The 27,545-nt window shown below is 38.5% G+C and overlaps 1 protein-coding gene across 1 annotated transcript in view; it reads right to left on the bottom strand.

Moving 5' to 3' along the window:
* Positions 1–23,040, bottom strand: part of ABCA5 (ATP binding cassette subfamily A member 5) — a 75,789-nt gene extending 52,749 nt beyond the window's left edge. Inside the window, exons 1-8 of the mRNA XM_047081514.1 lie at positions 22,942–23,040; positions 10,505–10,621; positions 9,047–9,251; positions 6,999–7,160; positions 5,707–5,795; positions 3,723–3,952; positions 1,831–1,972; positions 555–743 (exon numbers count right to left, since the gene is read on the bottom strand). Coding sequence (XP_046937470.1) covers positions 555–743; positions 1,831–1,972; positions 3,723–3,952; positions 5,707–5,795; positions 6,999–7,160; positions 9,047–9,251; positions 10,505–10,606 — 1,119 coding nt within the window. The 5' untranslated portion in view covers positions 10,607–10,621; positions 22,942–23,040. The remainder of the gene's footprint in view (positions 1–554; positions 744–1,830; positions 1,973–3,722; positions 3,953–5,706; positions 5,796–6,998; positions 7,161–9,046; positions 9,252–10,504; positions 10,622–22,941) is intronic.
* Between the last annotated feature and the right edge of the window lie 4,505 nt (positions 23,041–27,545).

Raw genomic sequence — 27,545 nt, 5'->3', positions numbered from 1 at the left:
TAAAATAGACTAACAAAAATCAAATAAAAACTTTAAAAATAAATACATAAATATAAATATTATTTAGGCGAAGGACAATCCCATGAATCCTAAAGTAATAAAATCCACCAGCCTACTTGTTTCACTAATAACAGTCATGAAAATTTGTTTTGCTCCACACACCACAATTTTCTGCCAGGTACACAGGTGAGATGAATGTACCAAAGTAGCAATGTAACCAGGCCATATAGCAATCTAGAATACCTGGCGCTTAAAATGACTTTTAACAAACTGAGTTATTGCAGTGAAAATAAACTACTGAGATATACTAATACACAAGATAGAAAACTTCTAAACAGATCATACAGATGAAAAACTTAAAAATGGAGAAAATATAAATGAAACCCATATAAAATGTACTCCAGTGTTCAAACAGCATTCCTTTCTTATGTTGAAATTATAAAATAATTTTTTTGCAAGCAAATCAAAGGCAGTATCACTGCAGTATAACAAGCTGCATGGAACTGGAGGGAAAAAGTACTTAGTAGTGGAAGCAAGATAAATATATTACCTACCTGTGCAATACCAATCAAAAAAGTACATTGACAGAAAGGACTGAAAAGCCACACTAATGATTTAGGAAAACTTTCCATGAGGACTATCAAAAGGCCAACAAATCCAAAAGCCACAGTGACTAAAAATTCAACTATTCCCACATGTTTTGATTTTTTAAAAAGAGGTGTCAGCATCAAAGCAAAAAATACCTGCAAAATATAAATATTAAAGTTAATGCATTGTTCATATACATTGGTATGAAAACAAAATTAATTTTGCTTGTGAAAGAACAAGTTATTTTCATTGGAAAATACATTCATTAAAATAATTTCTAAATGCTATGGTAAGATATTTTATTTTCATAGAAACAGGAATAAATACATTAAAAAATTTAAGATGATAAACATTAAAAACATTTTATCTATGTAAACAGGCAAACATGACTACCTCTACACGACAGAAACCATAACCAGCCACATGCATCTGCAGTTAGATGTGTACATGTGAACAAAACAATAAATCAACCAGCTTTTAAACAGAGAACCTATCTTTTAAACTCGATGTCTTGATGAGATACAAACTCAGGTAACTGTACGTAGAAGTCTGAGTTGCTTGTAAATTATCACGTGAAAGAGCAAGGGTGATCATGAAAAAATTTAATAAATGGTACAGCATGGGCACATAAGCCAATCATAATAGAAACTAGAACCACAGGAACACAAAGGCTGGCCATTAACAGGAAGCATTTAGCCAATATAGCAGATGAATATCAATACTATCAAAGAGCTATATTTACACTTTTTTTCTTTTATTTTTTTATTAATTTTATTTTTTTTAATTTACATCCAAATTAGTTAGCATATAGTGCAACAGTGATTTCAGTAGGTTCCTTAAAAACAGCTATATTTACAAAGGCATACCTTTACACATCACCCATCACCCTATAATAGAAATGTGAGACTACACCAGGGCGCCTGGGTGGCTCAGTCGGTTAAGCATCCGACTCTTGACCTCAGGGCAGGTCTTGATCTCAGGGTCATGAGTTCAAGCCCCTCAAGCCCACACACAGCGTGGAGCCTACTTAAAAAATAAAAAATAAAAATAAAAAAAAATAAACATGAGGCCATTTTGTACCTTTTCTAAAATATGGAAGTACAATGATGCTGTCTATGTACAAGTCGTTTGTGAGTAACCTAGTAACAAATCAACTCTAAGTTAACCACAGAATAAGCACTTTGCTGTATTAATCAACAATTTTGACAGTTCTTTATTCCCATTTCAAGTTAAAATACTCACAGATGATAACCCATACAGGAAAAAAAGTAGAAATATCACAACGCAGCTACTTTGAGGGAATAATGAAGAAGCTGTTGCAATGACTGCCATAAGAAGGGACATAAGGAAAATCAAACTTGTATACAGAAGAACCCATGAAAGCCTAAAATGAGAATACAAATACACCTATGATTAAGTGCATGGGCTTTCACAGAAAATCATTTCAAACAGAACTTCAGCCATTTTGTTCTTAAAATTAAGTTTATTCTTTCCTGTGTATGCTCATTTGCTGAAAACTAATGTTCTTATAATAGTAATTAAAAATATATGGGGTGCCTGGGTGGTTTAGTCGGTTAAGTGTCTGACTCTGGCTTTGGGTTCAGGTCATGATCTCACGGTTCATGGGATCGAGCACTGTGTCGGGCTCTGTGATGACATCGTGGAGCCTGCTTGGGATTTTTTCTCTCCCTCTCTCTCTGTCCCTCCCCTGCTCACATTCTCTCTCTCAAAATAAATAAACCTTAAAAAAATACAACATTGGTTATGATAAAGGTCTGACATAGAGTGATTATCTTTTCAAGAGTCAAAAAAAACCTCCAAATTAATAGCAATTCATGACTAATTTAAATCCAATATTCTCAAAAGTTCAATAATGCAAAAACACTTCCAATTTTCTTAAAATATGAAAGAATTTAATGACAACTTTATGGCCTAGGCTATAATTAAACCTCTGACGGCCTGCCTTTTTGATACTTTAAGCAACGAAGACTATCTCACTAACCGATAACGTACTTAACTACATTTACACAATGGAAGATCAAGAAGTTCGACAATAGACTCACTGTATTTACTCAAAATTTCTTCTCAAATCAGAGTTCAATGGAACTGCAACAGTATTTAGGGCTTTTTAAAAAAATGTTAGATCATTATCTGATGTATGTTACCATGAAACATAAAAGCACTGAAACAGGGCTAAAAGATACCTACGTTACCAAAATTGAACCCATCATTTTACAGAGGCAAAACTGCGGCATTAAGAAACTGATTTGCCTAAATTCTTCCATTTCCTCACAAAGCACTTTAACAGCTCAGTGCATCTTAAAAACCAATGACTACTCAAATGATAGGAGAAAAAAAACAAGCAAAGAAAATATGCTATACACAATGACCCCATTATGTAAAGTGTTATAATTAACTGCTGTATTCAACTGGGCTAAATGGAATACAATTTTGTAAAATGGACTATAATATCAACTCACATACACAGTATTAACTTTTCCCCCCAAATGAGCTCAAAATAAATTTTCCTACTACACAGTGGGAAAAGTAAGGAAAATACATTTAGAATTATTTATAAAAATGCATGCCTCTATAAAATTATCATTGTATAAAGATGTTGACATATTATGGCTCACTTGTGAAAACATTTTCTAAATTTCTCTATAAATTATTTGTATATTTTCATCTTAACTTACAAAAATAACTTTTTTCCTGGGGAGAGGAGGGAACCCCATATGCCACATATGCAGAGTTCAATCATTTTAATTAAATTTTTAATAACTTATATATGCTATGATATTGGGAGAAGACTACAACAGGCAATTAATTTCTAACTTTCCAAGATCTCATACGTTCTATACACTGAAATACATAGAACACACCTCATCAATTATGACAAAATGTGAAGTAAAATTTAAACATGTAATATCAACATGAGTTTCCCAAATCCCACTTCCCTTATGTTAAAAAAAAAAAAAAAAAAGCCAATCTATTGCTGCAGTTTGTTGCCTAGTCTCAACTTCCAAAACAAAAGCACCTCCTCAAGTTGAGTGAATAACAAATTACAACTCTGGAGATATGTACATTTAATGTAATTATTAATCATACTAAATAATAAACTTTTAATAACATACCAAAAGGCAGTGTCATGAAGTCCCATTATCTTTAAAAACTCCTTTAATTTTTTCTCTTTTTCTGCTACGATATGAATTGCCAAAAAGTAACCAAAAGGTGAAAATGCTATTACTAGGTATATTAAAATGACTCCTCGGGGAAAGGTATCTATCTCAACCATAGCAGTTTCTCCCATAATGACAGCTTTAGTGGACTCCAGCTCCTTCCAAAAGGAAACATTGGTCTTCAGCTAGAATTGGAAAACATACATACAATCAATGAATTTAGTGGTCCCCAATAAAATGTGACAATTATACCCCCATATTTTATACAAACCTATTACAAATACAATACTCAAAACCTACACACCTGAAATAAAGTGACAGACCCCAATGTCAAAGTACAAGCACACATTATTGCTTTCATTCATTCTGGAAGCATACCATGAAGTTTAAGTCTGAAGTTGAGTAGTATACGAATTTTGATGAAATAGCTTATCAAAGAAAATAAAATTGAACAATTATTCTCTTAAGCAATTATATACATCTTAACAAAAATATGCACTTGTAATATTGAGGAATTAAGGAACGATTATTAGTACCATGAAAGACTGTCTTTAAAAAATCTTTTTTTAAATAGTATGTCCTATCGTTTTAAAATCTATGTATGAAGCATGTGTAGACAGAATAATAAAACTTTATGCTGTATGATACTTCTATCTAACATTCAATTAAATGTCTAAAATAAGATCTGCTCTGCCTGTTCATCCAGTGTGGTCTGGGCTGTGGATGGCTAAGGTCTTCGGCCAAAAACACAAGTAAGCACTATAACACCATCACTGTGATATAGCCTATATTTTACTGCCTTTACCTTAAACTTCTATATTACTGAATTTGGGTAATATTACAGCTCTACAATACATTTATACCATGCTGTCAGAGTTTATAAGACAATCTGACACATAGCATTTGGTTCTTACAACAACCCTGTCAAGTAAAGCATTATTACTGTTGTCATTTTACTACATAGCAGTCTAACAACAGAGCCAGGTCTCCTGTTCATTTCTACTAAAATGTGAAACACCTGATAAGGTCTAAGCATGTCTTTAGATTATAACTGTAACCTTTATACACGATCCTCATGGCAGTAACAGTATTAAAACACAAACTTGGGAGCCAAAAAGCCATAGTTGGAATTAGCTTTGTCACTAATTAACTGAATTTTGGAAAGTCAATCTCCCTGTGCTTCAGTTCCATATGTAAAATGGAAATAATAATAGCACAAATCTCAGGTGCCTGGGTGGCTCAGTTGGTTATGCACCCGACTTGATTTTGGTTCAGGTCATGATCTCATAGCTTGTGAGATCAAGACCCATGTTAGGCTCTGCAATGACAGTGCAGAGCCTGCTTGGGATTCTCTCCCTCTCTCTCTGTCCCTCCCTTGCTGGCGCATGCACTCACTCGCTCTTTCTCTCTCTCTCTCTCTCTCTCTCAAAATAAACAAACATTTAAAAAATAAAATAATAGCACAAATCCCATATGTTTGCTACAGATTAAATGGATTCATATTCTAAGCATTCAACTTAGAAACAGTGTTTGGCAAATAAGTGATAATTATTTATTAAATAAAAAATGAAATCCACAACTATGAGTAACATAACAAAAACATTCATTTTCTTTACACTAAGTTATTTTTATTCAAGGGGAAAAGTCTATAAATATAGATCATTCATAAAGATTACCTATGGTCAACACAGATAGAATAATACAGATATATGGAATTGCTAAATCACACGCTTAGAAACCATCAAGTAACAGTGGGGTTTGAAAAATATTAAACTAAAAAAATTAAACTGAAAATATGACTCATCTTTTTTCTTAAGGGAATTGTAATATGTTATGTATTTTGTACATTTAACAGCAGACAAACTAAATCCTACTGTAAACACTTAAGGCGTAATTGTTAAAATACACTGTGGCTCTATTTTACTTCCTTCATATTTACCTGTATAATAGCAGCATCTATGGATGCTTGTAAAACTGTGAACCCTGAGGACCAGTACTGAGTAGCCTCACATGATGTTGAACAGCCAGCTATAGGGACAAAATGTGAGACATAAAAATCTGCACAACATGTAAGTGCTTTTTTTTAAAGATAATATATGGAGGGTTACTAAAGCAATATAATTAATCAATGTCCATAGGACTGAAGAAAATAAGCAATCGCCCTTTGAAGGTAAAGAATCACATTCCTGATTGTTTATTTGAAATTTTTGAAATAAAAGACTTACATGTGTTAGGATATTGCATGGTAAATGCATACAAATGGAAAGAAAGAAATTGACTGTAAACATAGTTATTTAAAATAAGTCACTTTTCAAGACTCCTGGGTGGCTCAGTCAGTTAAGCGTCCCACTCTTGGTTTGAGCTCAGGTTATGATATCACGGTTTGGTTTGTGGGATGGAGCTCTGCATCCAGCTCTGTGCTGACAGCACAAAGCCTGCCTAGGATTCTCACTCACTCTCTCTCTCTCTCTCTCTCTCTCTCTCTCTCTCTTCCCCCCTCCCCCGCCCCTCCCATGCTCACACTCCCTCTCTTTCTCAAAATAAATAAATAAACTTTAAAAAATAAAATAAAGTAAGTCCCTTTTCTGTTTTAAGGTCATTCTACAGTAACTTAGAGTCAAAGGACTTCCAGATGCCAGTACAAGTCCAGGTTAAGAGGACCAAAAAAAGAAAAAAAAAAAAATTCTGTAAAGGCCTTTTGGAATAAAGTCACAAATTCAGTACTTAGCATAAGGGACTTTAATATTGCTCAACAAATGTTTGTGTTTGATAGTATCTCTCCACAGGTTTAAGCACTGAAGGTTGTTTTCCATGATGTACATAAACATAAAACTAAAAAAGTTCACTGGCAGAAGACCTTGAAATTTTAAAGATATGCAACACGCCATATGTGAAAAACAATTACATAGAGGAAAAAAATGCTGGTTTAGAAAGTCATATAATTCAAGATACAATTTTGCTTTCTGTTACTATCATTAAAATTATATATATATAATAATATATAAATGTATTAAAATTAAAATGGATGTTACATAAATTATATTTCAAATTACACATAATTATAGATATTTGTGTATACATACATATATTTATGTTACACTTGACACTTTTCTTATTTGAACAAATAGAGTTGAAAACGCCAATGCTGGACCCCATCAAATTTTGCATTTGAACTAAGAGCAGTGAAGACACGCATTTATTTGATTTACAAGATTATTTAGGGCTATTTACCTCTTGAATCCATATAAATAGAAGATACTGGAATCATATCAGGGAAAAAACGGAGTTCATAGGACATGAAGTCTTTGAAAACCACACCTACAAAGTTGTTGGGCTTAGAAAGACTGGATACTAACAATTCTTTTTCACTTGTATACTCTTCAGTAATTATGACTGTAAAACATGAAAATAAAGTTAGTTCAAAAATTACAAGTTTACTATCATACAACAGACTGAAATTTAACATTACATTAAATGAATATAATATTTGATAAGCACTTTTGTTTTATCCTCTAACTTCCTGAACAGAGCCATTCTAAAATTATACTAAATAATAATAATAAAAGAACACTGTAATTTCACAGACACTATTTCTCTCAGCTATCATCTGATTACATAAATTATGTGTCTGTGTAACATGTGAGTTATTAATATGATGAAGTTTAGTATATACTTTAGTATACAGTATATGCCATTCACTTAACTATTTCAAAGTAAAACATACAATAACTCATTGATAAGTGAATGGGTATTTTATTTTCAAATATTTCTTATGAAGAGGAAAATTCCATAATCCTCCTCAGAAACCAAATATGTATTCTAGTAACTAAGACACAACTCTCCTTTGAATAAAAATTGCCATTTCAACCCCATACTGCTTGTTCCTTTCTTAGAAAATACTCCAATTACCATTTATCTTCCTTTCACATCAGATAATCCCAATTTTTAAGTATTTTCTTAAAGCTTTATTTACAAGCAACTTCTTCACTATAGAAGCTTCAGAACATGTGGTGAAATAGAAGAACATAGGATTATGTGCTTGACCACGAGCAATTTGATACTCTAAACTTCAGCATCCTCGATACCGAGCTGATCATAGTGGTTATTAAGGTCAAAAGCAATTACAAACAAAATGCTTTGTAAGTTATAAAGTATTACTTCAATGTTAATTGTCATGATTTTCCAGACCTTTAAGGTGGACATGGATTGATGTGAAAAAATACAGTGTTAGTTCAACATCCTACCAGTCATGTTACCACCCATGGATGCACATTCCACTTTCAGACAGCTCTCTTGTTAAAAAGATAGGACTTAAAATTAAAGCTACATATATTTCTACTATTTTAGCATCTAAGTTGAATACACACTGACTCGGATTTCTTTGGTGTATATGCTTTACTCCAACTCAGAATTACCAAAGAATTTCATTCTCAACCTTTCTGACCAGTTGTTTGAGCTGGCAGGCTAAATGCTTACGGCGATCTGTGCTACTTGTACGTAGATAACCCAACAAACATACCATAAGATATGGGCTTGACAAAACTATTAAATAGTAATAAGTCAGAAAGATATCAGTAGGGAAAATATTATCTGGCTCCTGATTGTATTAGCATCATCTATTCAGTGATGCATTATCCAAAACTATGATGATACATACCAGAAGTTGATTACAACTATCTGATATAAGACAACATGTTAATCCGCTATTTTCAACAGTTCAGCATTTCATTAAATCAATCATCATATTATAAACATTTCTGTCACTTTCTCTAGTTCTCGACTTGGATTCTCTCACGGCCACTTGAGGCTCATTAGTACTGCCTCACTTACACTGTGTTCCAGTCTGTAAGCAGCACAGAGAAACAGACTGAGGTAGTGAGCCACAGTCATAGTCTCCAAAGTACTTCTGTTGACACCATATACCTCCATAAATAGACGTGACAGTGTGAAATGATTACTGCTTTGTAACCTTTATCTCTCTAGCTTCTTAACTACTCTAGGAGTCAGAATCAAAATGAAATATTACTTCCAATCCTTTATCCTGTACAAATATGTTTATTTTATAAATGGTCTGGGAATTAAGTCTAAAATATTAAGACACATATAATATGCTTCAGCAGAATTACATTATTTTAATAACTTTTATTAAATTATATTTTGGTGAGGGGACATATCCCTAAGTGTTAAGAATGTCATTTATTCAAGAAAGCAAGCAAAAAAATACTGAGGAGGCTTTCTGTTATAGATAGAATCCATCCATAAATACAAGCTCACAATACCATCAGGAAGGTGATCAGTAGACACTTTCTGCATGATGTTTCTTGTAATATTAGTCACTGGAGTATATCCAAGAATTAGGTTAGAGAGAATAGATTTGTCCATAGGGGTAAGTTCTATATCAGGAACTTCTTCATATTTCTTATTTGGATGCATCATGCTAATTAATATTAACCAAAATAAAAAAAAGAGTGGAAAAAGAATTTCCTACAATAAAGGAGACAAACAAAATGATTATAAAATGTACCAATGGTAGCAAACATCATCAAGATTACTATGCAAATAATATAATGCTAAGGAAAAAACACGAGGACTTAGGGTCTCCTTTCTTACGTACAAAAAGCAATTCTATCCTGAAAAAACTATTGTGTTGAGCATCTCCCCTAACTCAACAGGAAATAGGAGATAATTTTTCCTTTACATTCAGTTTTACTGAAATAATTTAAAATTCAAGTCACATAATAAAATGACACAAACGCTATATTTAAAGATCTTACATTACTAAGCATAAAATATAATATGTTTACATATATAACATTATTTAAATTAACTTACCAAACAGCCCCAATAGGACTCACCATAAAAATGTCTTTCTTCAAATCTGATTTAAAACTCGTGCCTTAATTACACCTAAATTTCTACTATTAATTACTCTGTTAAATTCAATAATGAGCTTTAATAGAGATGAACTATTTACTATTTCATCTTGCTGTTTAATTGTTATGGTGGCTTCAGAAGAAAGGCAATGTACTTTTATCCTTTAGAATTATTAACTGGTTAGGCAGAGTTATTACTTTCTTTTAACTTTTAAAGTAATGTGTATCTGTTGGGAACAAATATGTGTCCTAATTTTAGTAGTCCTAAGTAATTCAATCCAGAGTCCAAAAGATGGGAAGTCATGGGGAATAAACTGCGAAATAATGGGCCACAAAATTATCTGTGGAATTTTTTTTTTCATTCCATGAAACTTGGGAAATGCATGCCTAAAAGTTCAAACTTAAGCACTGATATTAGAAATTAACTAAATTGGGGCACCTTGGTGGCTCAGTCAGTTAAGCGTCCAACTCTTGATTTCAGCTCAGGTCATGATCTCATAGTTCATGAGTTCGAGCCCTACACAGAGCCTCCTTGGGATTCTCTCTCCCTCTCTCTCTGCCCCTCCCCTGCTAGCGCACGCTCTCTCTCAAAATAAATAAATAAACATTTAAGACATTAAAAAAAAAAAAAGAAGTTAACTGTATTTAAGAAACATTATTAAAATGTTTAACATTCAGAAAACAATAGGTAATTTAGGTACTTTTCTGTGTTAACACAAGTTTTTACTTCACAAGCACATTAAAGGGACCTAATGATATAAAATTATACTAGAAATGTATCCAGAAAAAGAAATCACCTCTTAAAGATGGAACATATCAATGCAAAAACTGCGATAAGGCATAAGAAAGAATCATTTAACTTACCTGAACACTACTTTTTTTAGTCCTGCATTTAATTAGGTAATTCTTCAGTAGGAGTGTTCTGGTCTGTCTCCAAACTCCCACCTCCCTAATTGCAGTAGCCATGTTTTCTGGACCAGTCTATTAAAAGAGTAGATTAAAAAAACAAAAACAAAAAAAAACTGGAACCCCACAGTCAAGCCCATGCCATTTAACAGCAAAAACAAACATTTGTTTCAGTCTCAGGTTAGCTGGAGGTAAGCATATTCCAAGCTGTCTCTCCTATCTGGACAAAATGAATGGAACAGCAACTTGAAGACTCTGAAAAGTAAATAGGAACCAAGTAAATGTGAACCAAGATGGAACCAGAATTCAAAATCCCCACAACCAACAGTGAGCTCACCACCTGTTTCTCGTCTTTTAGTATCCCCCAAACTGAATGCATCAGAAGCAGGCACTGGTGCAGAGAAAGCAAGAGCCAAAAGCTCTCTGGCTTGAGAAGTAGGGAAGCCTTTTGCTCAGGTAGAGCGCGGAGATATCCAATCTTTTTTTTTCCCCCTACATTCTCCTATGCCTCTCTCCCCAAGCAACTGCATGATAGTAGTGTCAGACTACAGTAATGAAAGCTTGATGCAGCCCAAACTCTGAGGCAAGGGAACCTTCCTCTCCATTAATTGGAGCTATAGTTTCAAAAGGGTAGGGCCAAATCCCCAGGTGTTCTATCTCCTGCCGCTGGGCCCTGGATGTGGTAGATGCAGTTGCAGAAGTGTGTGGCCCAATGGGACAAATAAACCCTAGCTTTCTGGTTGTAGGATGGCAAAGAGAAACCATGGGGAATCCGAAAGCAGTAGGGAGAGCATATAAAAAGAGGAGCACAGGAAAGCAACAGAATAAAAATGGCTTATTAACACCTAAACGGACCCCCACGCTGAGCACACAGGGATCTAATCCCATTATGTGTACCAAAGACTTGAGGAATAATAGACTACTGCCCAGATTCAGTCTGACTACTGGGAGGCATACACAGGACAGATCCAAACCACACTACAAGGGCTTCTGAAAACTAAACTGAAATTAAAACCACAGCTCAAAGAATGCAGATGAAACATAAGACCTGAACCTAACCAGGCTGACAGCATGTCAAAAGTATCAACACTCTCCATGCACTTAAAACAAAACCCAGGCTCATACAATCCAAAACAACTCAACCAAAAAAAAAAAGCATGTGGAAAATATCAACTCTATTAAGAAAAGAAAAATCAACGGATACCAATGCCAAGATAACAAGTTTTGGAATTATCGGACAAAAACTTTAAAGTATTTTAAAAGTGCTCCAGCAAACAATACTGAGCACTCTTGAAAAACAATAAAAAAAAAAAAATCTCAGCAAAGAAACAAGACATAAAGTAGCAACAAATATAAATTTCAGAAGAGAAAAACATAGTAACATAAATAAAACCCAGAGAATGGCCTCAATAGTATAATGGAGATAACAGAAAAAGTCAGTGAACTTCACAGATCAATAGAAGCTATACAATCTGAATCACAGAGAAAAACATTAAAAAAAAATTAACAGTACCTGAAAGAACCATGAACAATAACACAGGTCTAACATTCATATTATCAGCATTCCAGAAAGAAGAGAAGAGTGTTAATGATGAAAAAATATTTTAAAAAATTATTGGCTGAAAACTTCCCAAATTTGGCAAGAGATAAAAACCTGCAGGTTCCAACAAGCTCAGTAAACCCCAAACAGTATAAATCAAAGGAAATCCATACCCATACATATAATCAAACCACTAAAAATTGAAGACAGTGAAAAATCTTGAAAGCAGTCAGAGAATAACCATGCATTACCTACAGAGGAATAATGATTTGAATGACAGTAGATTTCTCATAAGAAACTCTATAGCAAAACTGTAATAGTCATACACTGCTGGTGCGAGTGCTGGTTCAGCTGCTGAGGAAAACAGTTTGTCAGCTCCCCAAAAAGGTGAACAGAGAATTGCCATATGACCTCACTATTCCACTTCTAAATATATACCCAAAAGAACACTTCTACGTATATGCCAAAAAAACTGAAAACAGGTATTCAATCAAGTGCATTTCATGCAGGGTCACAGCAACACTATTCATTCTTGCCAACAAAAGACTGAAACAGTTCAAATGTCCATCAACAGATGAATGGATAAACAAGTTGTGGTATATACACACAATTAAATATTATTCAGCCATAAAAAGGAATGAAACATGCTACACTGATACATGCTACAACATGGATGAACCTCCAAAACATTATGTTAAGTGAAAGAAGCCAGACATAAAGATCAAATATTATGTGATTCCATTTAGATGAAATTTCCAGAATATACAAAGCCATAGAAATGAAGTGCAGATTAGTGGCTGCCAGAGGCTGGGGAAAGAAGAGAAAAGACAGAAACTGCTTACTGAGTAATGGATCTTACTTTGAAGTGATGGAAACAAATTTCATCTTAATAATTTATCTATTTATTTTTTAACAGTATGACCTAACTCATTGTCACAAGTCCAGTATCCCTCTTCCAGCATAACTTTACCCTCTGGAGGTCCTTGGAGCTCTTTCTGCCAGTAGATAGATCTCTGTTGGAGGTATCTTAGTTTTTCAAAGAGGTTGGTTATATTAAAGCTGAACTCAAGAGAAGTGGCCAGGGACTCAACTGCAATCTCTGCGGTCCTTATTCCAATTTGCTTATCCCAGTAACCCAGTCTCTGCACACCAAAGGGTGTTGAGAGGGCAGCTTGGAAGACACAACAAAAATGTCCCGTTAGGCCATCTTCTACAACATTAATTACTGACTTGTTGTATATAAACCTATTTGATGGGGGCCACTGGGGTGACTCCCCTCCAAAACAAGAACAATCTATTCCAAGCTGGCTAACCATTTCCACCTACATTAAAAAAACAGGCAACTTTTTAGAGGCAGCTTGTCTTACCCAAAAAAGTAAATATAAATTAAGTTTGGATTAAATAAATGTCCTCTTTACATGCACAAAGAAGATTTTTTTTAATTTAACAGGATTATAGACAACTTTTACTGTTTGTGTTTTTTCTATTTTCTCAATTTTTCCATTAATGTTACTTATACATTTAAAAAACTACACAATTAGATGTATTGTAAAAAAGCATCAAATAAGTAAATTAAAAACAACAAAACCAAAGAAGTCAATAGAGGATACATAAAAATAAATTCTTTCAACAGTCTCATTAATGTTACATCAGATTCTCTAGATACTGATAATCATCTCTAGGCCAAAAAGAAGAAACGAACAAAAAAGAAAGAAAAACTACACTCATTCAAAGATGATTTACTACAACACAAACAGAAACATTAACCAGTACAACGAGAACATTCTGCCAAAACATATTGATTTAGTGAGCACCAATGAATTATTCATTCAAATTGAATGCTGCATGCTTAAGTCTTCATTTTTAGAAAACAGGCCTCTCATAAAACAGCTGATGGACTCACAAATGCTTTGCTTCCTTGAGAAGTGCTCTCTGAACTCAGGGTTTAGTCTTTAATAGCCTTGTCTGAAGTCCATGAACTTCTGCACCCATCCCACCACTAATCAGAGCTTTTTAAAGTAAAACTTACCTCCACCTCCCACTCACCCACCCACCATGCCAAGAGACAGACAAACATCACCATCACCACGACTACCACTCTACAGCTACCCCTGAGCTGTATCAATGAAATTTTCTCCTGGCAGTATGAAATTGTTAACTAAGAGATCCAAAAACTGGAGTCATGGAAACAGTTACATTAATGGAAACATTTAAGAAAGAAAATTCAGGGGCGTCTGGTTGGTTCAGCGGGAAGAGCACAGGACTCTTAATCTGGGGGTCGTTGCGTTCTAGCCCCACATTGGGCATACAGCATACTTTAAAAAAAAAAAAGGGAGAAAGAATGTTCATGCACTGTTGGTACTAAGCTTTCCCCTAAAGTATGAAACCTACTGTGCCTAAGACTTGGTTTTTCTTTCTTAGAATGTGAAATGCCCTATTATCCACCCACTGTATTTTATTTTCACATAAGTAGCCAGAATCAGATTCTATTTCTCACAAACAAAAACACTCAACCAATGTAACAGTGTGTGTTCTTAACCCCATGGTTAGAGTACTCATAAGGACAATATTGATTTTCAAAGTGAAGCATGGCTTGAACAAAGGGGAATGTTAAAAATTTCCCCACCTCCCCTTCCTACTAAGTGAAGAAGTCCACAGATACTTACTAATGGGAATGTGTAGGGACAGATAAAAAGTTGAGAACCACTGAATGATGTAAAGGTCTTCAAGTTGCTTTAAAATAGTATTAATAGGGAAATGTTTCTATAGAAGATAATATACAGAAGATAATATAGAAGATAATATAATATAGAAGATAATATACAGTGACTTCAAAGAAGTCATTGGTATCTAGTCAATCCTTGGTTTTATGTCCTTTCCTCCAAAGCACAAAATCCCTTCATAAGCAAAGGTGCTTTTATGTTGTTTTCCTTCTGCGCCTGAGCTCTATTCTTTAGGTTGGTTTTTCTTTCCTCACCCTTTTCCTTAGTCAAATGGTCCTGCATGACACTGTGCCCGGGTCTCTCAGGGAATACTTTCTACTTATTGGCCACATAATCTCATCAATCTGAGGCTCTGTTGACCCGTCATCATCTGTCATCCCTCTCTACCAAAAAGATTCAAAATCAACACAAACATAAACTAAGCTAGCAGTTTATTTAATATTTATAAAAAGAAGATACTGCATCTGCATTTGACTTTGATATTTTAAAAAGATTTCTATTTTGAATTAAGAGATTTTCAATAACCTCTTTTTAAGAAGAGGTTAACCTATCAGGTAAAATCCCAACCTCACCTCTTCATCTACTTTCATCTCAAAGAGTAAGTGTATGTACGTACTTATTTTTTTTTAAGTTTACTTCTTTTATTTTATTTATTTTTTTTTCAACGTTTATTTATTTTTGGGACAGAGAGAGACAGAGCATGAACGGGGGAGGCGCAGAGAGAGAGGGAGACACAGAATCGGAAGCAGGCTCCAGGCTCTGAGCCATCAGCCCAGAGCCCGACGCGGGGCTCGAACTCACGGACCGCGAGATCGTGACCTGGCTGAAGTCGGACGCTTAACCGACTGCGCCACCCAGGCGCCCCAGTTTACTTCTTTTAAATGCAATAGCAAGCAGAGGAAGGGCAGAGAGAGAGAGAGAGAGAGAGAGAATGAATATCCCAAGCAGGCTCTCTGCTGTCAGCACGGAGCCCCATGTGGGACTTGAACCTACAAACCGTGAGATCATGACCTGAGCCGAAACCAAGAGTCGGATGCTCAACCAACTGAGCCACCCAGGCGCCCCATAAGTGTATGCATTTAAATTTAGAGGCAGTGCGAGCCCTCAGGTAACTACTGACTTTCCGCATCCTGGCACTATTCTCCCCTCCCCCAGCACAAATATCAAAACAACCAAAACACAATAGGCTATAGTAAATCCAAGCATTATCTTCAAACATGCTGAAAGAAACTGGAATCAGTATAAACACTCACATAATAACGATACCAAGAAGACACTCCAAAGTCAACAATCACAATCACCAGAATAATGCCTGATGTAGTAGAATGGTTAAGAGTGGGACCTCTGGAGCCAAACCAACTAAACATGAATCCTGCCTCCACCACTTATGAGCCTTGAGACTTTGGGTGAGTTACTTAACTTTTTTGTGTCTAAGTTTTCTCACCTGTAAATGAAATAATAATAGTATCCACTTCTTTGGCTTATTGAAATGATGAGGAGAATTAATACATGTAAATAAAAATTAATACATGAAAATGGTGTCTGCCACATGGCAAGCAATGATACATGTTGAGGACTACGGTATATACAATCGGTACAACTAATATCTTCAACAGGATAACAAAGAATATCATATTCATGAAACATGAACAAGGCAATTAAGAAAAACCTACTTACAGAACCTGGAAATCAAACAGACTGATAGAAATAAAATTCTCAATAGATGGGGTGAACAGCACCTGAAGGCAAATCACTGAGTTAGAAAGAAGACTTGAGTCAAGGAAATCTCCTAGAATGGATGGTGAAGGACAAAGGGACTAAAACGATTAAGAAATCTGTTAAGAAATTATAAAGATGGATCAGTATAACTGACTATAGACAGCAAGATGGAGTCACTCATGTCAAGCAGGGGCCTGTGTCAAACGGTGATGCAAGCAGGTAAGGTACTGACTGCAGCTACCAGATATCACCGAGACCAGTGACAGCTGACGACACCCAGAACTGATAACAAGGAGAAGCAGAGGAGGTCTGCAGGGCCCAAGACTGATTAAATCCCTTTAAGGGAGGGTTTTTGCTGCAAGTGTCACTCTTCAGACAGGACTCCTCGAGGTCCGACAGATCAGAAGTAGCTGCTGCTGAAGGCTCCGCCCGACTGATCTGCGAAGAGAACCGAGACCCCTCACTGCTCAGACATAGTAAGCAGTAAGAGCCGGGAGCTGACCCAGACCAGGCCCAGGCCTTATCTCAACAACGTGCCCGCTGACTGACTTCATGTTCGGTTCGTTAACTTCCTAGCCTCTGTGTTATCTTGTTTGTTGTGTGACTTGTCTTAGGTTTTGCTTTGTGTGCTGTATACGCCAAGTTAGTCACATGGTGAAATGTCACTGAGTTTTGAATCCTGAAACTGCTTTACACTTATGTCACTCCTGCTCTCTGACTGAGTAAAGCTGACATTGTGGAAAGACACAACTCATGTGTGCGCCTTCACAGCGTGCTCATGACCCTGACCTACGCAAAGTAACGTTTCTTACATTCATGAGCTCTAGTCTAATCATGTGAAAATGTTAAATTTCAATAACCCCGAAGTTATTAAAGTTATTAAAACATCTTAAAGAAGAAAACCCATTGGTTGCTTGTTTCCTTCCTGACATGAAACACTTGGTTTGGCGGTCTGGAAAAAAAATGAAATATTCTTAATGTTGATTCTTCATATACCTTTGAGTTTAATTCTTCATCAACCTTTCATCTAAACAGTAACTTCAAAGCTATAGTCAGGTTTTTGTCAACAGACACAACGATGGACATATCTGTGATCCTCACCCCTCCAATCCGGCGTTAAGTAGGCCCAACTGAAAGAGGCCATCGGGATAAATCTGTCAAGGTCTGCCCTGCCTAACAATGCGAAGTACTAACTCTACTGTAAAAGATTCCTGGCAAATTATGGGTGCTTAGTAAAATATTTTGCTTCCTCTTCTAATATTGAGACTCTACTGGCTCTGAGAATTAATGTTTGTCCTTTGGGGAAAAGACAGAAAGAAAAAGAATAAAAACGGGATGCCTGCAACTCACACTGGTACGGTAATCACAGAAGTCCCTTCTTCTCAATCCCATCCCCCACTCTTCTGCAGCGTCGCAAATGGAAGGATGTGGGAAGGCAGTGCTTTCTGTACTGAAGCCAAAGATAAAGGGCTGGTCTCTGAGATGAAACCAACTCGTAAGGGTGGGGGAATGAGGTTTCCTGAAAGAAAGGTGGAGATCCATCCCGCGGAGGTAACATGAAAGTGATGCTTCTGACAGAAGTGCATAGCTGAAAACAAGGCTGCAAAGTTAGAAATGAGGTGTGGCCAGCAAGGGGACATCTGTGAAGTCTTTAACTTCTCAGGTGCCTTTTCCTGAACCATAAGAAAACCCATATTTAGCACAGAGCTCTAAATGTCCTCTTCCTACGCTATAATTCTTTTTAATTATCCTAGACTTTATAGCCTTATAAAGGCATTCAAAAGAATAAAGGGAAAAGGCAAGAAAGGATGCTTAGCCAGCCCCACATTTGATATTGTAAGTGGGAACAGAATCACACAGACAATACCCAGGAGCACACTTACTAGTGACACAGTTCATGAAAGTCATGGCAGAGTTGGAAATGGTGGAGAGGACCATACGTCACAAGCAGCTTTTTTTTTTCTAATTTTTTTTTTTTAATACTTACCTATTTTTGAGAGAGAGAGAGAGACAGAGACAAGCTTGAGCGGGGGAGGGACACAGAGAGAGGGAGACACAGAATCCATAGCAGGCTCCAGGCTCTGAACAGTCAGCACCGAGCCCAATGCGGGGCTCGAACTCACAAACCGTGAGATCATGACCCGAGTCGAAGTCAGACACTTAACCCACTGAGCCACCCAGGCGCCCCTTCAGCTTTGTGAATAGACAACACATAGGACTTTCTCTTTTGCAGCATATACCAGAAAATGATCCTTGAAAGCACAAGCTAATAACTGAAATACAATAAAACTCCTAATGGTGTATTTTTTTTTTTTTTAACGATGATTCTTTTTTTTTTTTCTCAACGTTTTTATTTTTATTTTTGGGACAGAGAGAGACAGAGCATGAACGGGGGAGGGGCAGAGAGAGAGGGAGACACAGAATCGGAAACAGGCTCCAGGCTCCGAGCCATCAGCCCAGAGCCCGACGCGGGGCTCGAACTCACGGACCGCGAGATCGTGACCTGGCTGAAGTCGGACGCTTAACCGACTGCGCCACCCAGGCGCCCCCTAATGGTGTATTTTTAACAAAACATATTTCTTGGAAAACATAAAACTTGATATAGTTCCTTGGGGCACCTGGGTGGCTCAGTCGGTTGAGCGTCCAACTTCGGCTCAGGTCATGATCTCAAGGTTCATGAGTTCGAGCCCCACATCGGGCTCTGTGCTGACAGCTTGGGGCGTGGAGCCTGCTTCGGATTCTGTGTCTCCCTCTCTCTCTGCCCCTTCCCTGCTCATACTGTCTCTCTCTCAAAAATAAATAAACATTAAAAAACAAACAAACTTGATATAGTTCCAGCTCAAAGCCTTACGAGTAGAGTATCTAAAACTGCCCAAAAAAGCCAATTCTTAACTGCTAAAAACAATAACAAAGACATAGAAATAAGGGTACAAACTTCTGCTGAAGCATTTTAATATTACTTTTCATTGTCCTGCAGCATAACTGGGGAATGCACTGTTTGTTGTAGAGCTTTTAAATAATAATTAGATATGTTTTAAACACCTAATATCACAAAATGTTTAATCAAGTATTGAACTTTCCTGGATAAAAACAATTCATCCTAAATCTGTAACTTGCAGGAAAATTCAAAAACCACTAAAGCCCATCTTCCTTTTCTAAAGTATTAACTTAAAATAGAGACTAAAAGTTATATAATCCCATATTCAATGTCAAATATTTATTTATTAATTTATTAAACAAATATTGATTATACCTGCTATGAAACATATGTTACCTTTCTCAAAGCAATAAAAAATGCACAGGAGTCTTACAAATAATTGTTACAGAGAAATAATTTGGAGTATATTACTTTTATTTCTGAGAGAAATGAATTCAGATTATATCCTATAAAATAAAGAAACTGAATCATCTTGGTAAGAGATGTGGTCAGTCACCTTTTTAGTAAGCTTCAAAGATTTTTGGAAAGGCTCTTTGCTGAAAATGTTCCCTATCTCCAACAGATAACTGTTAGAGATTATTCCTACCTCACCCAAGCAGTGCTGATTATCACTCCTTTCTTCCACATCCATAACCAATAAATTAACTGCATTTACTACACTGTGCCATCATCACGCTTTGTTTACAAGTCTTAATCTTGAACTTGACCCTGAGATCCTTGACAAAAAAGACTGCCTTATTTATCTTTGTTTCTCTACCACCAAGAGTGATATTATAACCAGTATCTTCTTACTGCAAATTTCTTTATCAGGGGTTGCTAAGAGTCCTTATAGATCTAAGGTCTGCAAACTACAATGCAGGAGGTAGGGGCTGAATCCAGCCCACAGCCTGTTTTGTACAGCCCATGAGTTAAGGGTGTTTTTCACATTATTAAATGGTTAGGGGGACACAAGGAGGGGGGAATCGAAGAATAATATCTGTGACATGTAGAGTTACATGAAATTCAAATTTCATGTCTATAAATAAAGTGTTATGGAACACAGCCAATGTCATTCGTTTCTGTATCGTCAATGACCCCTTTTGTACTACAACGGCAGAGTTCACTGATACAGAGACCATATGGTCCACAAAACCTAAAATATTCACTACCCGGCTCTTTACAGAAAGTGTGCTGACGCCTGTTATTGATTAAAGGAGGAAAAAAAAAAGAAAAGTGGTACATTCACTTAACATTTACTAAGAAATTTCTGCATCAAATAAAATGGAAAAATATAGACACTGTCAATGACTTTGCAGATAGGTAAAATTTACTATAATGTCCTAAGTCCAATCGGGGAAAGAGTGGAATGGACATTTCAGGCAAAGAAAAAGAATGGAAAAGCTAGAATCCCAAAAGGGTATGACTTGTGTAAGAAACAGGGATTCCTGTGACATGGGGGCATGGGCAAAGTGAACCGGGGCAAAGAGGCAGGCGTCTGCTCTAGGTAATGGAGATGGGTCGTGAAATACCTTGTAAGCAAAATTACGCACCTCTTTCTTGTGCACCCGTACATAGGACCCTACATTTCCTCTACTTTGTTTTTCATACCTAAGAATAATTGTTTAATTGCCTGGCAATCATATATTTCAATAGTTCATTCGTTCTCCCAATCCCCAAACCTCCACTCACTTCTACCAACAGCCACACCCTCAGATTAAAACCTTGGCTCCTACTTCACTGAAGAACGGCAATCGGCAATCGGAACAAATTTCCAAAACGCCCCACTATCCCTCCTATTCCTTCTACCTGCAGCTATGCCTAAGGTAACGTTAAATATTTCAACAATGGGCCATTTGGGCCTAAACTGGTGGACTCTTGTTTTCTTTAAAAATCTGAACCGTAAGAGCTCAAACAGAATCTGGTATTTAGGGTTTATTTTTTTGGAAAGAGAGGTTAAGAGCATATCTGGCAGATGAAGTGAAAGAAACTCCTGCCAAATTACATCACTGGTTTCTCAACTAATAAAAGCACTGTAAAATTTAACTTAACAGGGGATAAGCCATAAATACTCTCTTCGCATGTTTTAAAACTGACCGAAGGGAGGGTAATAATAAAACAAAATACCGTCCACGTGATTTAGCCTAAATCTGATGACACTATTTTTTTGCTGAAAACAACGGAATGGTCCCCACAGAACGCATTACCCCATCCCTCCTCTTACGCGTAACAGGTTCCTAAAAGCTTGAGCTTACAACTATTCTAATCCAGTTAATTCACATGCTAGTAAAGATTACGAATTCGTAGAATATTACAAAATTATTTTATATGATCATCCTCTCAATTGACTCAAGGGCACAGTTTATAAATCGTATTCATCTCGGTACTCTTCCCACGTAGTATCTGGAATACGAAAGACACTCCAATGATCACGTAAAATGTTAATAAATGTGCTTTTACCCCGACCGTAAGACTTCCTTACATCCAACCCCGTCTAAAGGGAAACAACACTGGAACAGCACATACTGATGCCTTAACAGTTTGCCTTGTTAGGTAGTTTGATTTTAACCCAAATACTCCAAGAGCCTTAAGTGTCCTCCCTAATAGTGTTTTCTTGTATGGAGTCTTCCCTGAAGATAACCCATCACATCGCTCTCTTGGGCAGGCACAAAATCTGGTGGATAAAGCCCCAGGATTTAGAGTCAGGCATCCGCGGGTTGAAATCTCACGTCCACCTTTTTGCTAGTCGAGACCTTAATAAGGCACTTAACGTCTCTGCGCCCCATTTTCCGCCTGTGCCCCACCTCCTAGGGGTGCCGCCAGGATGAAACGAGATGACAAGGAGCCCGGCTCCCAGCGGGGAGTCCCGCGTATCTTTTCCTCCCCCTCTGTTCCGACAGCACGTCCCCGACAGAAAGCACAGGACTGTCCACATTCTTTCAGACTCATCTGTCTAAAAACGTGTGCTCGGGAAGCCTCGGGAGCGCGGCAGACACCCCCCCCCCGCACCCCTTCCAGCCACCAGCGACTCAAGCCGAGGCACCGAAGCCTCCCGCCTAACCAGCCTTCTGGGACGCGGGGCGATTTGGGCGCCGGAGCCCTTCCTCGAGTCTCGGGGATCTCGTCCTGAGCCCGGCGCCTTCTCCTCTCGCCCAAACTCCGGGGGACACGCGCGGTCAGGAGCGGCGCCGAGCGCCCGGGCGCGGGGAAGGGGAACGAACCCGCATTGCATTTTCCCTCCCTCGCCGCCCGGGCGAGAGACACCCCGGCGGGGACACAGCGGCCCCCACGCGGCCCGCCGCAAGCCGCGCTTCCTCCCCGCGGGGAGCTCCCGCGGTCCCCCTCGACGCGCCGGCTCGGCAGCCGCCCCCCCCGCCCCCCGGCCCCTGCGCGCCGCCCCTCTCCCTCGCCGGCCTCCCCTCGGCCAGTCACTCCCGCGGCGGCGGCGACATCCACCAACCCCCCCCAACACCCACGGCGGGCCTCAGGCCCCCCTCACCTCAGCGCCGAGCCGCAGCGCGGCCAGGCCGGGACGCGCTCCGCCTGTGGAGACCGCGCGGGTGACGGAGCTTGCAAACGGGAGTGTGTGCGGGAGGGCGCGGCCCCGCGCGCGCGCGCGCGCGCCCTCCCGTGCGCTCCAGAGCCGCAGGGCGGGCCACGCGCCTGCGAGGGGAGCGCGCGGCGCCGGAAGCCAGGCTCCGCCTCCTGCCTAAGACCCCCCTGGGGGCGGGGCTCCCGGAGGATGGGGATCTGCAGGCGCGCGCGTTCCCGTCGTTCGGCTCGGCGCGCCCCGGCGCAGGCTGGGGTCCATCGCGCCCGCGAGGCCGGCGCACCTGGGGGCGGGGCTCCGGGGGGGGCGGGGCGAGTGGGGCGCGAGGAGGCCCGAGCTCGCGCGCGTACAGGCGCGCGCCCCCAGCCGCAGAGCCTAGATCACTCAGCAGCGGAGGCCCGGTCGCCTGGGTTTTGCACGTTCCTGGGAGAACTCCCCAGGCTCTCCCCGGAGGCACAGGCAAAACAAGGAGCCTGAAGTCAGGGACTCGGGTTTGAGTCCAAACTCTGACACCTAGTAGCGTGTGCCCTTGACCTGCGGCCCTCCCATCAGTTTCCCCGGTGGCGCCTAGTTTTAAGAACCCTTTCTAGTGTGTTTCCCTGCTTTTGAGTGGTTCTCTCCCAGGACTGCATTTCCATTCACTTTGCAGCTCCCACTCTTCCCCGCCGCAGTGTCTGGGTTGCAGTGTCCTCAATTCTCCTAACTGCTACCTCGTTCCTCTATCGGACACCGACCTGAGACATCTGGACACTGAGGATGCCTTTAGTTTCTTGCCCTTAGGAGAGTCTGGGAATGTGGCAGATCCTGAATTTTCCAAACAGCCTGACACGTGGGCATCTGTGGGGGAGATTGTAAGCCGCACTTATTTTTGCTAAAGGTACAAACCGATGTTTTGAGTTTTACTGCCCGAAGTGACCTAAATGGTAGTCAAAAGTTACTGTAAAGGAAAGAAAAGCTCACAACTCCAGCGTTACGTATTTTCCTCTACAGATTTCTGTATGGTCACATTTCTTACACAGTTCCTTACTCTGGGGAATTTAACTATATAAAGGCTTTTTAAAAATTCTGTTGATCCTGTGTACGTCACGTATTTTTACATATCTTTGTTTTTCTGTTTCTCAAAGTTAAACCAAATCTCTCCTACAGTCACTGCTAAGTTCTACCAAAAAAAAAAAAAAAATCAAGGAATCAGGCTTTATTTATCCTACTGAATATGGATTAAATGAGAAATTCAAAGAGTTTTAGCAGAACCTATGATGATTAAAAATCTGGCAGTGGGATTGGGGCAAGGGGAAGATAGAATGTTCTAGAAACTATGCAAGAAAACTGAAGAAGGCAGGTAATGAAAACTATTCAACCATGTATTTTTTCTCCTTTGAAATATCTAAGACATTTTAATTACAAATTCACAAGAATGAATTCCTAGTGGCCCAGGATTTGTGGACATGTAAATGAAGACCAAAGATAAACTTGGTAAAAATGTGTTGTTGAAATGTATATTCATCTCAACTCTGCAATTGTACTTCTCACTAATACCCTCAACGTGCTCTAACTTCAGAAGTCTCATTTTTCTACCATTATTCTAGGGATTTATTTCCTGAGTTTGTAATTCTTACAAGGTTCTCTGTCATTCATTCTGTCTGCTAAGGTTTCTACTGTTATTTCAAGACCAGAACCCAGTTCTCTGAAACTCTTCTCACCCCATACAAAATGATCTCACTTTCCTCTCAACTGCACACATGCTTCCATCTTGTTCATATCATGTTACTTATGTACTGTCTTTTAATGAAATTCTAAGTAGTCTGGGATTAAGAGTTTTTTCTTGTAGGGGCACCTGGATGGCTTAGTTGGTTAAGGTTAAGCGTCTGACACTTGATTTCAGCTCTGGCCATGATCTCATAGTTCAGTTCCTGGGATCGGGCTTCTCTCTGACATTGTGGACCCTGCTTGGGATTCTCTCTCTCCCTTTCTCTCTCTGCCCCAACCTCGCTCACACTCTCTCTCCCTCTCTCTCTCAAAATAAATAAACTCTATGTTAAAAAAAAGACAGTTCCTTAAAAAAAAAGTTTTTTCTTCCTTCTTTTTTTGTTAATGTTTATTTATTTTTGAGAGAAAGTGTGAGTGGGGGAGGGGCAGAGAGAGCGAGGGAGACACAGAATCTGAAGCAAGCTCCAGGCTCTGGACCATCAGCACAGAGCTTGACACGGGGCTTGAACCCAGGAACTGTGAGATTATGTCCCGAGCCAAAGTCTGACGCTTAACCGACTGAGCCATCCAGGCGCCCCAAAGAATGTTTTCTTGTATCCATCTGAATTTCCAGATCTTACGCATCATTGTATGCAGTATCTGTTACCGAGAACACTACTGATGAAAAAGCACATGTAGAGAGTATGCAAACATTATTGTCATTATCCCCACAAAATCTCACCACTCGCTCAACAACATCTACCTAACAAAAGAAAGAGAGAAGATACTAAATTTTTCTTATAGAATGGATCACAAAATTAAGATGATAGTATGGTTTGGGGAATAATAGGGAGAGAACGCTAAGACCATTAGAGAAAAAGACGGCTACAAAGAAACAAATTGGCCACAACATATTTTATTGTCTCTTTTAGCCAGCTGTTTATAAGTTTTTGTGTACCTTGTAAACAATTTAGCCACATAATCTCAATCTAAATTTCCGTAGCTACTAAATAAGCAGCTGCAGGAGAGATGTTCCTTTCCAAGCTTCTGTATCTAGGAAATAGCACACAAGCCATATTGCTTGGTTGTCATAGTGGCAACTCAAATCCCCATATCTCATTAACAGATTTCTAAACAAATAAATCACATGGGAATACGTAGATCATAGAAGTCAGAGACTGGGATTTAACAAGTTGCCTAGCTGAACAAAATAAACGATGAACCAGAATTTTGACAGTATTTAGCCTAGAGAAAGAGAATGAGGCTCGCCACCCTTTTCCCGATGTCCCATCAGAACATTATTTTGCATGATGATCAATACATTGAAAATTACATATACCATTTGTGAATTATTACTATTAAGGACTCTTTATAATTTCTTGTTTTTAAACATTCACCATTTCTACAAGCTAAAAAGAAAAAGTGCCAACAGAAGGGATGTGGTTTCTAAATTCAGGGTTTAAGTTAGGTATAATTTAGAAGAGTTTCAAATTAGAATCTTTTTCTAGAATAAGGCAAGACAAATAAAGAAGCAGCGTTGAGTGACAAAATAGAAAGCGAATCTTGCCTCTTTAGCAACAGAATTCCAAAACACCATCTCAAATGTGGCTGAGGTTGCTATTACATAGCTTAGGGAAATGATGAATTAATCATGGGTGGAAGGTTGGAGAAGAGAATGACTTCTAAAGGTAGTTTTAGTTTGTCTGGCTTTTATTACTACCACTACTGTTATTATGACTGCTGTTTTATTGCTCTACAAAGAATTTCAGGTATTGTACTTCCTTTGCGTCTCTCCAAATAGGAAAATTAGGGGGTGCCTGGGTGGCTCAGTCGGTTGGGCATCCGACTTTGGCTCAGGTCATGATCTCCCGGTTCGTGGGTTCAAGCCCTGCGTCGAGCTCTGTGCTGACCGCTCAGAGCCTGGAGCCTGCTTTGGATTCTGTGTCTCCCTCTCTCTCTGCCCCTCCCCTGCTCATGCTCTGTCTCTCTGTGTCTCAAAAATAAAATAAAACATTAAAAAAATAAAAAAAAAACAGGAAAATTAGTCAAGGAGATTAGTATTTGAAGAATACCTAGCCAAATTTGATATTTAAAACAAAATCCACCAACCCACAAGTGTATATCGAGTGCCTAGTGTTCTTGCTTAGCAAGAACCCCAACTTTGCAGGTGAGCAAAAAAATGTAAAGAAATCAACGATTATTCTGAGAGACAACAAAATAAATAAAGAGCATCCAAGGGAAGGTAATACTTGCCTCATTGTTCTGTGATGTGGCTGGTGCTAACTATAAAGTGCTATACAGAAAACTGATGGCCGAAGTTACCAGGTACCTTCAAGAGAGAAACGTGGGAAGAGGAGTTTCACCAGCATGGAGAATATGATAGAGGGGACAGAGAAATAAACCTGCATAGATTTTTGTAAACACAAAATTATCAACTGACCTACGCGAACAGTGTAAAAGCTAAAAAGGAGATTAGACTCGGTCTGTGTGTTGTCTCCTTCTTCAGTAAGGAGCACGGACTTTAAGGTGGTAAAGGCGAAACCAAGTAGAGAAAGAACTGAAACTCGAGAGAGGGAAGGAAATAGTAACCAAGCACCTATCTGTTTCAAATAAGTTCGCGTTTCCAGGCACAAATTCCATCCCACAGCTGTTTACGGGTCATCTAAGACCCGTTACTGGTAAGGGCAGAGAAACTGTAAAAAATGAAAAAGGCAATAGCTCACCTGCTTTTGAAAAGTGGCTTAAAGATAGGCACTGAAAGATTTAGAACAGAAAAGTAAAATTCAGAGTTCATAGTTAAATATATTTTGTGAACATTTAGAAGAGGGTTTGCTGGCCGTTGAGAACCAGACTAACCAAACTAAAGA

Source organism: Lynx rufus, unplaced genomic scaffold (genome assembly GCF_022079265.1).
Source record: "Lynx rufus isolate CCGP_SWC_20201006 ecotype Redwood Valley unplaced genomic scaffold, mLynRuf1.p SCAF_18, whole genome shotgun sequence".
Classification (NCBI taxonomy): Eukaryota; Metazoa; Chordata; class Mammalia; order Carnivora; family Felidae; genus Lynx; species Lynx rufus.
This window is presented reverse-complemented; position numbering and strand designations above follow the sequence as displayed.